Source organism: Neolamprologus multifasciatus, chromosome 12 (genome assembly GCF_963576455.1).
Source record: "Neolamprologus multifasciatus chromosome 12, fNeoMul1.2, whole genome shotgun sequence".
NCBI lineage: Eukaryota > Metazoa > Chordata > Actinopteri > Cichliformes > Cichlidae > Neolamprologus > Neolamprologus multifasciatus.
In genome coordinates, this window is record NC_140450.1 from 12,385,797 (window position 1) to 12,401,686 (window position 15,890).

At 38.7% G+C, this 15,890-nt stretch overlaps 2 protein-coding genes across 4 annotated transcripts in view; both read left to right on the forward strand.

Moving 5' to 3' along the window:
* Positions 1-1,862: 1,862 nt before the first annotated feature.
* ap3s1 (adaptor related protein complex 3 subunit sigma 1) lies at positions 1,863-12,838 on the forward strand. Of its 2 annotated transcripts, XM_085180110.1 has the most exons (7): positions 1,863-2,175; positions 5,921-6,012; positions 6,878-6,989; positions 7,117-7,188; positions 8,245-8,352; positions 9,795-9,836; positions 12,078-12,192. In XM_085180110.1, the coding sequence occupies exons 1-6, from the start codon at positions 2,107-2,109 to the stop codon at positions 9,828-9,830; spliced, it is 489 nt and encodes a 162-aa protein (XP_085036236.1). In that variant the 5' UTR covers positions 1,863-2,106; the 3' UTR covers positions 9,831-9,836; positions 12,078-12,192. The 2 variants fall into 2 exon arrangements, with proteins under 2 accessions (XP_085036236.1, XP_085036234.1); XM_085180108.1 differs by lacking the exon at positions 9,795-9,836 and having other exon boundaries at positions 1,865-2,175; positions 12,078-12,838.
* A 657-nt stretch (positions 12,839-13,495) lies between these two features.
* commd10 (COMM domain containing 10) overlaps positions 13,496-15,890 on the forward strand; it is a 64,684-nt gene continuing 62,289 nt past the window's right edge. Inside the window, exon 1 of one of the 2 annotated variants that reach the window (XM_085180106.1) lies at positions 13,496-13,968. In XM_085180106.1, coding sequence (XP_085036232.1) covers positions 13,940-13,968 — 29 coding nt within the window. In that variant the 5' untranslated portion in view covers positions 13,496-13,939. The remainder of the gene's footprint in view (positions 13,969-15,890) is intronic. The other variant, XM_085180107.1, reaches the window with a different exon arrangement.

Here is a 15,890-nt window from a genome sequence, read left to right on the forward strand (position 1 = left end):
GTTTTTCATGGGACTGCACAGCATCTGGTGTAAACTTTTCACATGACTGCATTTGTTTTTTTTGTTTTTTACAATGCTGAGTCTTCTTTGTAAATTCATCTTTTTAAAAGACAGCCTTCTTTTTGTATGCTGTATGGTGACAACAAAAAAACAGTTGCTGGCTGCCTAAATCATCGTTCAAGTTTGTGTTTTTAGTGCAAGAGGACCTTTAGACTGCATAGTGTTTTTCATGCAGATGTTTACATTAAACCATATAAAAACCATTAGACGATCTAACGTTTACTATAATAAATATTACTGAAATCGGCCAGGATCAATGATGATGTGAAAAATGTGGAATTTCTAACTTAAAAAACAAGTTGCCTTAGAGGTAAGTTACTTTTAAACCAGTTTTGTAACACAAAATCAAAAAGTTTTGTGTCATAAAATTAAGCACAAATGTGTTGACCATGCAATAGACTGGTGATCTTTACAGGGTCTACCTGGCCTCTCTTGCCCTATGACAAATGAGATAAGCTCCAGCCCCCTTTGCAACCCTAAAGTGGATAAGTGGAAGAGAATGGATGGATGGACCAAAAACCGATTAAAAACACGTTTAAATTAAATGAAACATTAAAAGCTTGTATAAAGACACAAAGGCTAAATGTGTGCCAAGTTGTGAGGCAACATTTCCAAACACTGGCAAATGTTAAAAATTCTTATGTTTATAATTTCAAATAATGTTTCTTTAAAGTTAAAAGTTTAACTAAGAACATAAACAGGACTACAGCACATTTTACTGTTGTCAACATGTATTGGGGATGTTACAGAGTTAACAGAGCAGAAAATATTCTTCTTGAGCATGGCTATATCTCATATTTTTATATCGTCATGAAATTTGATGATTGAATTTTTGGTCCTTTGTTAACCTGGTCAGTGTTTGTGACCTCATCACTTTTCCTCTGATGATGAAATGCAAATTTTTGGAGAATGCACTAACAATATATAAAATATTCCCAGATAATCAACCTTGTGAACTTTGGATAAAATTTTCATTTGGCATTCAGTGCTTCAGGGTTAGTCCTGTGTTTTCATGGCAAGACGGTTTTTGGTTTGAAACTGTGTAGAGTTTAGATGCTCTCCAGTGTGCTTGGGTGGATTTCCTCTAGTTACTTCACCCAGCTGCACCTCCAGAATTTTTTCATTGGGGTGGCTAGTTGGGGGCCACTAAAAATATTGGGGTGGCACACTAAAAACAGAATTTCTAGTTTTATTACGCTGTTGTCAAATATAGCTTATTATATACCTACTTAATTTCCTGCTATTAAAGTTGATATCACTGAAAATAGTGACCAGCATTTAACCAAATAAGATGAAAATAAGATATAAGATTTGAAATCCATAATAATCTTTTTTAAGTGATCGATTGATTGTTGGGTGTCTTCTGCTCTCTTGTAATCACGTTTATTAACATTATTAGCAACATAGGATAGTCTTGGTGGATGGCCAGTGGCCACGCCCCCCTTGGTGACGCCGTTGACCACCTGCATTTCAATGTACAGAGATATGTGCTTTAGGTTAACTGGCCAAAGAAGTGACTGTTATGAATATTATCCTACCTTTAAAGTTACTCTAATAAGTTTTCAGGACTTTTTAGGGGTAATCTAAGTTCCACTAAGATGAAGAAGATGAAGAAACATCAACTTAATATGAAAAATGGTGATCACAGTAAAATAAGTTCAGTTCAGTGATTAAGAAAATGCTTGGGCTGACCCCAGAGGGTGAATGTGCAGAGAATCACTCTTAGAATGAGGAACAAATCAATAAACTTCTTCTTTTTTTTTTAACCCCGTGATTTGCATTTACCCACAGCAAAGTTTGAGCCATCTCGGCTGCTGTAGCAGGAGGAGGAGAGCATGACTGGTCCTTGACGTGGAATATTTCCGTAAAGAGACGATGAAGGAGTAGCAGAGTGTAGCTCGAAGCTATCCCGTTTACTAACCTTAAATCGAGACGGGCTTTAGCCGTGAATCCCGCTCAGATCTGGGTTCACCGGAGCTGACGGACACCAGTCTTTCGCAGACTGATCCCTTTCTCTTCCCCGCCTCATTCTGATCCGCTACAATCATGATAAAAGCCATTTTAATATTCAACAACCACGGCAAACCAAGGCTTTCTAAATTCTACGAACATTATGTGAGTGAAAATTTCTTCTTAATATTTTTCATTTATTTACTGCACATATGTGTGATTCACGGGTCAACGCGGAAACGGTTAATTAAAAAAAATCACAAGCTGTACAGCTGTGCTGAGGACACTTTTTAAAAAATCCAATCACTGTCAGCATTAACGATACTGTGCTGCACACTGTTTGAATGGGAAGCTGTGGGTACTTCAGTAATGTGCAGTTGTTTCAAACTGATGTAGGCTATAAGATGCCACTCTGATCCACGCTGGCCTTTAAAAATATGAATAATTAAACGTGTGCAAGCCGAAACGAGGCTATCACATTCCCGCTGAGGCTGCGTGAACAGGAGTGAGCTCCGTTTTATTCACTTAGCTTATTAAATCTAATCTCATGCAGCCTATATACAGTCTGTGTGATGCACAGCCCGAAGCAGGTTTACTGTTTGTGTCACATGACTGTAATAGCTGTGGCCCTTGTGAGTGACTCGTGCTCAGTCCATCCCATCAGCATCACTGATGGATTATTGCCTGTAAGTTGCCATCACTAAAGCAGGCTGTTTAAAAAGCTACAGGTAACAAATGGCAGGTTATGTAATGTCATTTGCTGTGTGAGCTGTGCTGGCTTGGTCTTATAATTGGATTTATACCTCAAGACAGCCGCCTTCTTTTTATGTAGGTATCACAATAACAAGGTTGCACATGCGTTGGTCCAGCTCCCTGAATGAACTCTTGGGGACAAACACAAACAAACATAAGTTGATTAACAGATGAATTGCCAGAAAAAAGTTAAGCCTGCTCAAAAATTCTGCACACTTTCCAAGCACCTGCTTTTCACATGTGAGTTTCGTTGCGCTGTTCAATAGTGGATTTAGAAGCACTGGAGTTTGATTCAGCTGGAACTCATAAATGCAGATTTCCGATTTGATCTCAGTCTAGATAACTGAATGTTTTTAGGGTAGAACAACATCCCGAAAAGATTAGATTTAAGAATACACATGATGGGCATCACCCAGCAGTCTGTATTTAAAAACACAAGTATATACCAAGTGGTAATTTGATTGATTAGTCAGTCTGGCATCCTCATTACAGATCCTCCAGTCTGCTGATGTGGCGCTTTTCTTTGTTTTATGTATTCATCATTATGTATGCATCGTTTTTAGAAAGCAGAATCTCTAAAAGGAGTTTGGTTTCAAAATAGAAAGCAGCAAATGAATTTAATCATAAAAATATTTGTTCAGATTCATTTTCCATGTTGCATAATTATTTATTGAGATGGACATTAATGTGTTTGTATTTCAGGAGGGTAAACACAAATTGATTGGATTAGAAGTAGTCCATGTAGATGCCATCTGTTATGTTACCAGTTGAGGTGTCGGCTTACAGGCTGGCTGCATATACAATTTCACACATCCGTCTGACTGTGAAAACTATCTTTAGGACTCGGTTTATTGATAAGAGTTTACTGTTAAGCCTCGGCATTGGTATGTTGTTTGTCTTAGTGTGGCTGTGTCTTATATATGCGTGTGTGTGTGTCTGCGTTGAGTGGCAGAACTGAAGAGGCGTTGTTCTGGTTGTTAAAGCCAGCCTGCTGGCTCAGACATAAACCCAAAGCATCTGTCCAGTCTGAGAGGAGGGAGAAATATGTGCACATAAAAATTCTCCCTATATATAATTCATTCATCATCAGTAAGTAATGTAACCCATAACTTTTACGTAGCAGTATAGACTTTTTTTTGTGCTACCGCTTTTACAAAAAAGTTGCTTTGCTTATTTTATGATTTATTTTTTTCGATGAGGACATCGTGGTTCTCGTGTTAAAGTAACAATGTGCTAAAACATGCTATAGGAGAGATGTGCAGACCCATGAGTGGAGGCTGGTGGATGAACATGCACTGTGAAAGCTGCACCATTAAAACCACCTGCCTAATATTTTGTAGCTCCCCTTCGTCCAGGCTGTCAAAACAGCTCTGACCTCCAAAACAACTCTGAAGGTGTCCTGTGCTATCAAGCACAGTGATGCTGACCTCTGTCATATTCCCATTCCAGAGTTATTTTTTGCAGTGTTGCTGAGCACATTATTCTGCTGAATAACACCTCTGCATCAGTGAAAACTGTTGCCGTGAAAGGGTATACGCTATCTGTTAATGTAGCATAAACATAACTGCCAGCCACCGTTTCCCAGTTGGATGTTGCACAGAGTATAACACAATGCCTATGCTAGCAAGCCAGTTCCTATAATGCAACTGGCTGCCTTCTTTCCACAGGTAAATAATGCAACACAGACCTGATGGCACATGTGGTGTAAATGTTCAGACCAGTTCTCCTTTTTACACTGTTCTGATCACAATGCTGGTGGTTTCCGTGGTGGTCTGTGGCTACACAGACCCCATACAAATAAAGGTTCAACTTTCTATGACAGGCAGCATTAGGGTTGACAGCTTCTTGTGCTGTAGTAGATCTTTTTTGCACTCTTTGTACAACAGTGAGCCTTAGGCAGCCATGTCTTGTGTCACAGGCTCATTAGCTGACCTTCTTTGGCCCCCTGTTGGCATAATAACTACTGCATAATGGAAAATGCTGTATAGGGACCATCATATGTAGTTTTGGTCATTGTTTTGACTCGCATTTGTCACCATGGTGATATCAGTTTCCAGCAATTGTTACAGTGCATGTGGTTTCACCATAACTGGTTAGTCCTCAGGTGGAGGGGGATTGAAGAAGGTGAGTAGGGCTCAGATTTTTTCTGGTGACCGTTATTGATAACGATTTTCTCGGTATCATAACGAGAAAATTGCTTCACCTGGTGATATTTTTAACGGTTTAAAATTTGAATACTAGTAATTAAAAATCTCCTTCTATAATCTTGGGGTTTCTGGTATGTTTGGCTACCACATGAAATATGTTAACATATATTATCCTGTTATTTATTTAGCCTCCTGTTGGTCCTTAAATGTAACTTATACTGTGTTGCTGCTTGTGAACCTCCAGAATTTCAAATAGATTTGCAGGTTCATGTAACCAGATGGGGAAACTCTCAAACTCTGACATGTTTAAAAGCTGCTGCTGTTTCTGCAATAGGCTCACTGCTCTGCTCCGCTTTGTGACTGTATCATTAAGTCCCATGCTGCACGTCACATGACTGATTTTTAGCCAGCTGCATAATGGTCACCCTCTGCTTTCCCTTTACTCAATGAACTGTTATAGATCCAGAGAGGACGTTAGCACCCTTTGGTGAGACTGTGTCATTGTTAGAGCTGCAATAAAGCAGATTTTTAGCAAGGTTGTTGAGCTTGTATTGACAGTGCAGAGACGGTCTTTTTAGATCCTTTCTGTGGGCCCTCAATATGTTTTAAAAAACAGAACAATCTGATGAAGAAGATTTTGGTTCCCTTATTCATTCAAACATGCCTAAGGATATTGAATGCTTTGAACATAATCTCATCTCTTTGCAGCGATAAGCCTCCCTGACATGGTTTAGTAAGAGCCTCTGTGACCTCTGGGTATATTTGATTTTGACAGATAGAATGTTTGTTATCTAAATCTTTTATTTTTAGCTACTTAGTAATACACGTATTTAATAAAAAAAACAAAAAAAAAAGGGAGAGGTGAGAGGAACCATTAATATCCTGTCAGACCAGTCTTCTGGCTAATAGTAACAAACTGGCTCACTGGAAGCAATTAAGTGGGCAAACATCACGTTGTTTACAGTCACTTCTGTGTTTAACAGCCTCTTGTTTCCTAATTCGTCCTCCAGAATGAAGACACAGAGCAACAGATCATCAGGGAAACCTTCCACTTGGTCTCAAAAAGAGATGAGAATGTCTGCAATTTCCTCGAAGGAGGAATGTAAGTTATGAGGTTGCTCGGTTGAGCCTGTTTGTGCATACGCGACTGTGTCTAAATGCTAAAGAAGCAGGCTTTAGTGGAAGTAATCTACTCCAGAAGATAATTGACTTTGACGCAACATTACAGGACTTAATTTCACTCTCCAAAGGAAAGCTCGGAGGGCTGTATGAATGACAATCAATAGCAACGGTGTTCGTTTGATCTTCATTTAACATTCATGAATGAGGAACTAGGTGTGGAGCTGTCAAACACCACTGCTCGCAGTTGCTCTTGCATGTTTTTTTTTGTCTCATTGCACTTTGCAAAATTGAAGGGTAATGAACAAATATACGTAGCAAAAAAACCCTAATAAGAATCTAGTCACTGAATGGAGAGCACAACAAACGCATAAAAAAGCCCACAACCCAAAACTAATTTCATTTACTCATTCTATTTAATAATTGCATAATACCGAGGGAGAGTTACTACATTACTACATTTCCTGTTGTTAACAGAAGCTGTGATTTCTTATCAAACCCAGCAAGAGGCTGAATAACCACTACCATTTTCTATCTTTTCACGCTAGTATATGTTGTGTACTACCGTTACACTGACTCATAATAACTGAAAAGATCTTGTTATTTTTCTTCACGTCTTTATCTGTGTTTACTTCATACTAGTTAAATCAGGTCATTCTCAGGGTTCAGAGTTCTCTCTGAGTGTTAAACTGTGAACCTTGTGCGTACGTTCAAAAGATTAGCATACATTAAGATTCCCTTATCTAAGTGTATAGTAGAGCGTAGTTTCTATGGCATGCCTGACAGGCCTCATTATATATTTGATGAGGAGCAATCTCTCTAATGTTTTCTTGCCTCTTGTTTTTCAGGTTGATTGGAGGATCAGACTACAAGCTGATCTACAGACACTACGCCACATTGTACTTTGTCTTTTGTGTCGACTCCTCAGAGAGCGAACTAGGAATTTTAGACTTAATCCAGGTAAAAGCCTGGGAAAAACAATAATGCCACCATCTCTTTCACCATAGTTGTCGGTGTGCTTTCAGGATCTTTCTTGCAGACTGTGTTCCTTTAGGTCTATAAGCCCTTTCTTCTATTTTGTTTGCAGGTATTTGTGGAAACGCTGGACAAGTGCTTTGAGAACGTCTGTGAGCTCGACTTAATTTTCCATGTCGACAAGGTAATAAATTCATTTGTGTCTTTGTGATGTAACATGTTTATAATACCATTCGTTTGAGCCTTGGAACGACCTCGACCTCTTACGAAATCAGAATGAAATTAGTGACTCATGTTATGCTACAAAATTTGATAACCTGCCTTGTTCCATAACATGTTGTGTAGCGGCATTTTTGTTCTTATATAGTTAATTCAGTGTTTAGGGGACTGATTGAGATTGAACTGTAGTTTGGCTACAAATGTTGTCTATTCACCCTCATTGTTTTGTTTGATAATTCAGGCAATACTGCTTTGGTTCTGGTTAAACTTGGTTAAGGGGGAGCCAAAAAAAATCAGAAAAATCCCTGCATTGTTATTTTAAGAATAAAACACTTAGAAAGGTCACATACTTTACTTTTATATTTAGCAAAGAAAATGGGAAATAGGTGCAAACTTGGAAATGAAGTATGTGAGGCAAAAACAGCTTTGAAAAATTGATATTTGGTACAACCTGAACTCTCTTAGACAAGCTTTCTTTGGATTTCTGCATAGACTCTGTGCAGTGTCTATGCAGTGATGGCTTTTGACACTCACTGTTGCACCTCCTCTGTACATATCGATGAGAATTGAATCAGAAATGTCACATTTGGATTTATCACTCCATCAGACCTGTTGCCACTGATTTTTAGTCCAGTTCTTGTGCAGTTTGGCATACGTCAGTCTTTTCTCCACATGTTCCTTCCTTATGAATGGCTTCGTGGCAGCCACCCTTGCATTCAGACTGTTTCCGATGAGACTTTGGCAAACAGTAGATGGATCAGGCGAAGGGCCAGATGTATCTGTCAGGTCCTGTGTCAGGTCTTTGTTGGATTTTTCCCATTTCTTTATCCAGGCCCACCACTTCTTATTTTGTCCTCCACGTACCCAGTTTAAAACTACACACCATGCCGAGACATGCCATGTGTATACAGAATAATACACAGAATAAGGGGTGTCTCAAGACTTTCTCACAGCACTGTAATGCTGCAATATGAGGAAAAAGCTTTGCGTGATGATTAGATTCACGTCTAATTCCTCTCAGGTCCACAACATTCTGGCCGAGATGGTAATGGGTGGGATGGTCCTGGAGACCAACATGAATGAAATCATCACGCAGGTGGATGCCCAGAACAAGATGGAGAAGTCTGAGGTAAGCGTGACCCTGACAGTTCAACTGTATGTATGAGGTGGTGTATACAGTATGCAGGCATGTGTGTATGCTGCACCCTGCATGCTATTCTCCAGTGACCTTGTGGATGCTCCCTACCCACTCTTGAGTGTTTGTGGTCTTTTTTTTTTTTTTTCCTCTTTTTTTTTTTGGTCTCTTTTCCTGCTGTTGCACTGCTCTCAACTCAGATCAAGACTCAACATATTCTCTCCTGTATCTCTCAGTATACTATACAGCCATAGTCATCACTTCTACCATTTCTATGAAGACTTAACTGTACCATTTTCCAAAGCACCTCCAGATTCAGTGACCATAAAATCAGCCATATCATCTATATTTGAAATACAGTAGTGAAAATATGCTGGTTCCAGGCTGTGTCTTTATATGCTCTTTATTTTAGAAGAGAATGTGAAGTTTCTGCGCTATCCGTGTTGTAGTAAATGCTTTTCAAATTTGTTTTCTTGCATCTACAAGCCAGTGTCCTCGCTTAGATAACTGCTCTATGCAAGGACATTGCTTTGCTTTGCACACAGCTTTTGCTAGCAGAGAAACATTCATTTTACGAGTTGAAAAGTTTAATTTGATTTTAATTTGACAGACAGCCAGAGACAATTTTATGAAATCACTTATTTGCAAAACAATGTGGATTGTAGCATCTGATAGTCCTAAAATTGAACTGCACTAATGATTTGGCCCTTTGTTTCCAAAGCACTTACAGCACGCTGCAGTAATGTATCAGCATTGAGTCAGAGTTTTGGTGAAATCCTGTTTTACTCTTACAGCGAAAGTCACAAAGTCATACAAATTTGTTTCTACTTTGTTTGCTTCCTTGACAAACTGAAGGGTTTCATGTTCAGGTTTTTAACTGGCTGATTAATTGTGTGCTCTAACAGTAGATTTCCTTTTTTTTCTTTTTTTTAAAAGTGTATATATTTTTAATAATCTGAGCTGCATTGTGTGCTTTTAACCAGACAGACTCTTCCTTTTCGATTGACCTTCTGTAAGCAGATCTTTTACTGTTCTACGATCATCTGAGCTGCTCTGTCTCTTCCCTCTTGGACCTATCGTAGACCACAGAGTTTGTTTATCACACTGATGCTAATTGAAAGTGGCACCGTTCTATTATAGGTCAGTCTCTGGAGACCGAGGAATGAGTCGTTCTTCTCCACGACTGGCAAGGAACGATTATGATATTAATCGCATTTCAAAACGCACGTTCTCGTCACATAATATCTCTATATTTCGCAGCTATACATAGTTGTAGTATACAGTTTACAGTTGTGGTGTATGATAGGTCCTATCACTTTTTTTCTGTGGAGATAAACTGTAATTACTTTAATCTGCTTTAACATTCCTCATTCCTCTTTTTCCTGACCCTGTCCAGTTCTTTCCATTCTTCTCTTTCTCTCTCTCTCTCTTTACAGACGTTTATCTTTCAGTCTACCAGGCAGGACAGGTAGACACAGGTACTGCTAAATTTACAACCAAGTACTGTAACCTTAACTGCAGTTTCCCCCTCCCTCTTGAGTCTCTTCATATGGCCCTCCATGTTGAAGTAAAGTGACGTCACTTACATACAGTAGGAATCTTTCGTTGCAGACCCAAAAATGTTTCCCTCCTTAATCCGGAACAAAAACGGTCGCCGTCGTTGAAATTGCAGTCTAGAGATGTAGTAGCATGCTGTCTTTCTAATAAAAAAACGAAATAAAAAGATACATGTTTTATGTGTGAGTGGTTTGTATGTAGCAGGTGGATAACTTAGCTTTGCATAGATAGAAATAAAGAAATGTTTTACCTTGTCTATGTAAAACCAACTAGCATCTCTAAAGGTCACCAAAGTGCAGTTTGTCTGGGATTGTATACTGGGCTATTCGCTACTATGAAAAAGTCTTGAGTTCTGTTTTTATTTGGAAAATGGGATCTAGGTGCCGCACGGAGAACTGTTGTTAAACACCAATTTTTGCTTTGAAGCAAACTATAAAGAAATGAGGGGTGGCTCGAGACTTTACTGTAGGATTGTGTGTTGCCCAGCAGAAACAATATAATAATAGAAATCCAAGCCAAGAACATTTCTAGCAAAAATGTCCCTTTTTAAACAGTGAAATATTGTTTTTACACATGCACAGCGAGCTTTGGAGGAGCTGGAAGGTGATTTTTCTTATGTTTTACCAGAGCCAGAAGACAAAAGTAACTCATTTGTTTCCCGGGGTTTTCAATCTACATGCTAAATTACAGGCTAAGGCTAACACTGATATCATTTATAAACGAGACTGAGCCCAGGGTGAGTTTTTCAAAAGGCTCTTTTATTTGCATGAAGCACAGAATCAAACTGCTGTTATGAGACACGAAGCTGGCGTTGCTATTTCTGTGTGTGTTCGTCACGCAGTACTTTATTAAAAACCCACTATAATGGATTTGCACAGCAGGCCTCCCGGCGACCTGCTGCAAATAACAAAGTATCCTTCACTGTTAATGCCGAGCCAATTTGCTGGCTCAGCATTCCTTTCGATTAACGACACGGTCATCTTTCCGTCTAACACAAGTCTCCTTGACTCCTGGCAGAGGGAGGGACACCCCCTAAGACAAACAGCCTATTGAAATAACCTTATGAAACATGAAGTGGATTAATCTCCATTCCAAGCGTACCTTGCGTGTCAGGCTCTGAAATTATTTACAAGGGTGTTCGTTTCTAGCGAGGCAGCGATCATGCAGTTTTCTCTCCTTTTGGTCATTTTTGGGTCTGTCTTCCAAAGATTCAGCTGGGGGTTCTCTAACCGCACTGATTCTCAAATGTCTGCTCGTACTCGAATCACTCAAATCATTCAGTATCTTCAGATCTGTGTTATTAATCATAAAAACTATACTTGGCTGGATTCTTCCCTTAAAAACGCTCAATTTCTCTTATATAATTTCACATTGAGATTCATTGTGTTAGAGTGAAGTGCCTCCTCTGTAACTGAAAACAGATCTCCCATTGTAGTTTAGTGCTAGTAGGCTTACAGCCTTTTCCTATCATCAGTAGTTAACACAACACACATGCAAATGACACACTATTTTTTTTTTTGTTCATATGTATTTAGACAGAAAAATGTTAGCTACTGTCATGTGTAGGCTCCCAGAGGTAATTCAACTCACTAGAGGTATAGTATCACCTGTACTATTACTCCTAAAGCAAAAATTTTACGTTTTCTAAAATCTACCCACCTATCTATCCAAACATCATTACCGTCTTCATATCAAAATCCATTCTTCTGCTTTACCCAATTCTCTCCTTCCGTTTTAACCTTATCGGTCCTCAAGAGTCCGGTGGGTTCACTTTCCAAGCAATGCTGCCTTTTGTCCATTTGATGAATGTGAAGTAGTGCTCAAAATCAGTGAATGGTGTAGTACAGTATGTCCTCACCGTTGACGCATAATTGGCTCTGGTTGTGATCCAATCATTCTCGAGAAAATAAGAAAAATAATGCATGTGCGTATGAAGCTATGAAGGCATCTGAATGTACATTTGCACATGTCGTCTGTCTCAGTAGCTGTCAGTGCTTTTGCATTTTGTCAGCAGTTGATTGTCTAGTACTTTGTTTAGCACTGTGTGTGTCGAGTGTTCACTTTTCAGTGTCTCGTCCTGTAACGGCACGTTTTCTGCTTCACTGGTTTGTGTCTTATCAACCCTCCTTGTGTGTGTTTTTTGTGCGTGTGTGTGTGTATAGGCCGGTATTGCAGGAGCGCCCGCTCGTGCCGTATCAGCTGTAAAGAACATGAACCTCCCGGAAATGCCCAGAAACATCAACATTGGTGACATCAGCATAAAAGTGCCAAATTTACCCTCCTTCAAATAGTGGCAGCGAGATCCCGAACCTGCAGATGTCAGCCAATGTTTACAGTGATGCAATCTGTTTACCACAACCTCAATTCACCAACTTTTATCAAAACTATAAATCTTCAAGGTACTGTGTGATCTGACACTCCTTGTATGTGTGCTTTCTCTTTCTTCTTGTGTTATTTTTCTCAGTTTGAAGTAAAAGTAAGTATTTATTTATGAATGGTACATTCCTTACGCCTCACTGAAGGTTGGCTCATGACTTTCAGCTCACTGGAATCTGCTAAAGTGTTTACTTGAAAGAGAATTGCGTGGCAGGAAGTGACCTTTTGGGGCAGTCTTACGAGTTAGTTTTTTTTTTTTTTCCAGACTAAGAGAATCAGTCAAATAGAAGTGAAAGCAAAAATATTTCGAATCCAAAATTGGAACCAGTTTAGTACAGTATTGAGAGATTTAGGGTACAGAAGATTATTATGTTGAAGATATGCTGTGTGACAGAAAAATATATATGAAATGATTTTTCTTTTATTTGTATGCAAAGTATTTTTCAAAGATTCACCATGTCTTACCAAATGATGCTCTTAATTTTTGTGTGTATATGACTTATTTTCTCTTCTTTTTTCAACATAATAAACGTCAAAACGAAACCTGTGTGCTTGGCTTACTTCATTTTTATAAAGATCGTATGTCAGCTGCTCCTGTTGGGAGTCACCATGGTGGATTATCTGCCTCTGTCTCACCCTATCCCGGTTTCTCCTAGCTCGGCCTCCTGTCTTTTTGCCAGTGCCACTGTCTCCAAACCATCTATCACAAGAAGTCTCACTATCATCTTGTAGACCTTCCCTTTCATGCTTGTTCCTCCTGCCACAAATCACTCCTGATACTTGGCTAAATATGTATGTGGTACATTACATTTTACTAAATGTTTAAAATAATAATATGCTGACTAACATTTATTACAAATTCTCAGATCCACTGTACTTTTGTCAAGTCAATTCATAAAACATTTTTGGGTTATCAAATCTTAACTTTAAACCACGGAGGTGGGGAAAAAGAACAGTGCAATGGACAATTTAAAATAAATTTGGGACAAAAACATACAAAATCACCCAAAAACCTTCTTATCCAGTATGTCGCGCCTTTATTGCCTAAAAACAAGTTAAACAGAAAACGAAAACCAGTAAACTAAAATGACGTATTATCATGATTGTATTTGGGCTTTTATCAGAACAACAGTCCATTTGCAACGGGGAGGTTTAAAACAAACAAACAAACCAGCAGAGCCCCAAATTCGTTCTGGCTAATGACGGATAAAGCATAAAATACATTTTATGTGCTTTTGCCGTTTTTTTTGTTTTGTTTTTTAGCGCTTTTCTTGCAGGACAGGCACTGATTTGTCCAACGCTGATTCCGTAGTGATTGTTGCATTTTCAGAGATTCACTGTGCGCAGTTTTTACGCAAAACAAATCTCACAGAAACTTTATTTTGCAGAAAGTGACATGAGCACAAATGTCAGCAGTAAGTTTTCGTTTTTTAATGCAAGTAAATGATTTCCCTCCATCCAGCAGGCTAACAGCAGCCAGCGCGGATCCACTCTCCGCCGTGACTGCGCATCTCCGCGCAGCTTTGACGGTCACGTGACCTGTCTTGTGACAACAGGAAGCCGGAATGTCAACAGTGTGAGGATGCTGCTGTGGCTTTGACGCTTTTCAACTCTTAAATCACTATTTTTTTTAAGGACGCAGACTACAATGACTTCCATTATAAAAGAAACACAAAGGTGGGACCCCCCCCCCCCGCGAAAAAAATTACATGTAACGACATTTTATCTTGTAGCAAACCCTGAGCTACCTGTAGCATACGAAGGCATGCCGAAAGTCGATTGTAATTTGTTGCATTAATACATGTTAGCAAAAGGTGTCTATATTTATCTTTTTTTTTTCTTTTTTTTACATTTTGGTGAGATTGAATTGCACAAATGCGCCTTCTTCCATTTTAGCCTTACGCGTTTGCTCAGTCTGGTATGGTAACATTAGCAAGTATGTTGGTGGGCTGGAGTAAACGAGTCATACTTTCGTACAGTGGTCGAACTTATGCGCACAATGACTTAATGACACTTAAGCAGTGTCTTTGTAAAATAAAAATACTAATGGGGTGCCGGGTTAAGTAAAATTCCACAAGGACATATTTAGAGTTAAGTCTGTACAAGTTACTACTTATGCTTAAAAAACAAACCTACTACCACTTGAAACTGGGCAGAAGTATTGGCCGCCTTTAAACCACTTAATAAGACAGTTGAAACCATATCATGTAACCGATTTGAATAAAAAAAACTTTTACCCATTTAGACTTTCTGTTACCATATGTAGTATAGTTGCAAGATATTTATTTTTTTTAAACTTTTTGATGAAAGAAAAGAAAAGGGCAGTTTACAATCAAGATGGATAAAAAAAAAAAAAAAAAAAACGAAACAAAAACAAAACAAAAAGGTCTGAACCCCTGAATCCTGCAATAAGGGGATGTGGTGTCACTACTATGCTGTTTGGGGTATTTTGCTTGCAGGTTTTGAATCTGGTTGTGAAGCAGGATCGCTGAGAAAATGGTTCTAACGGACATAGCCTGGCTGATTTATCTGCAGCCTGTCTATTAGTATCGCAGTTTATAACGGCTAATAAATTAACATTGAAAGAGTAAAGAAGAGACTGCTGAAACACCCCTCAGCCATATTATTGTGTTGATGTTGCATAACTGGTCCAACCTCGGCACTTTGCAACTTTCCTTTTGGAAAGAAATACAAATACTACAAATGAGCCAAACTGAGTGTAAACGAGTACATAAATAACTACATATTATAAAAATTTGGTAAATTTGTTTATGTTTAGTGGGTCTGAAAGAAAAAAAATATCGGCCAGTATTTCAGCATGTTGGATTTTTAAATAATTGATTATCTGTATTTGTAACAGTCTTAATATTCCCGTTTCCATCAGGCTTTACTCGGTGATAACCTTTAGCCTATGTAGCCCAAGAGGATATCTCTTCCAGGAGCCAGTGCATTCAACCATAGATAGACAGACATCTGTGCATCTATCTATCTGGGATATTGTGCAGTATTAAATAAAACAATGGGAAATGATCTGGGAATAATATAATAGAAAAAAAAAATCTAATTTGTAAACTAAGACTTTTCATTATTTCATGAAAGTTAATTTCATGGTATCCTCTCTTATAACAACAGTACATAAACATCTGGCAACTGAGGAGACAAGTTGTTTGACCTTTGGGATTTTAGCTGCTCAACAGTCCTGAGTCGTCTTTGCCGCATTTTCTAAATCATGATGCTCCAGATGTTTTCAGTTGGTGAAAGTTCTCTTTTACTACAAAGCCGTGCTGTTGTATTAAGTGCAGTATTCACTTTTCCATTGTCATGTTGAAATACGAGAAGGCCTTCCTTGAAAAAGTCATCATCTGGATGGAAGCATATACCCTTCAGCACTGAAACGTATATATGGGTTTAGACATTCCAGATGTGCAAGTTGCCGGTGCACATATGCACACACATACCATCAGGGAAGCAGGCATTTGACCTTAGTGCTGATAACAAGCTCATTGATCCTTTTCTTCTTAGCCCAGATGATGTGGCGTCCATGTTTTTCCAAAAAGAATTTCAAACCTGGATTCATCAGAGCAGTTTTCCATTTTGTC

What these genes read in the sequence shown, in the direction of transcription:
- ap3s1 (XM_085180108.1), top strand. Translation starts at nt 2,107, where the DNA reads ATGATAAAAGCCATTTTAATATTCAACAACCACGGCAAACCAAGGCTT. An exon ending in AATTTCCTCGAAGGAGGAAT is followed by an intron (nt 6,013 to 6,877) that starts GTAAGTTATGAG and finishes CTTGTTTTTCAG; the next exon opens with GTTGATTGGAGGATCAGACT. An exon ending in GAATTTTAGACTTAATCCAG is followed by an intron (nt 6,990 to 7,116) that starts GTAAAAGCCTGG and finishes TTTTGTTTGCAG; the next exon opens with GTATTTGTGGAAACGCTGGA.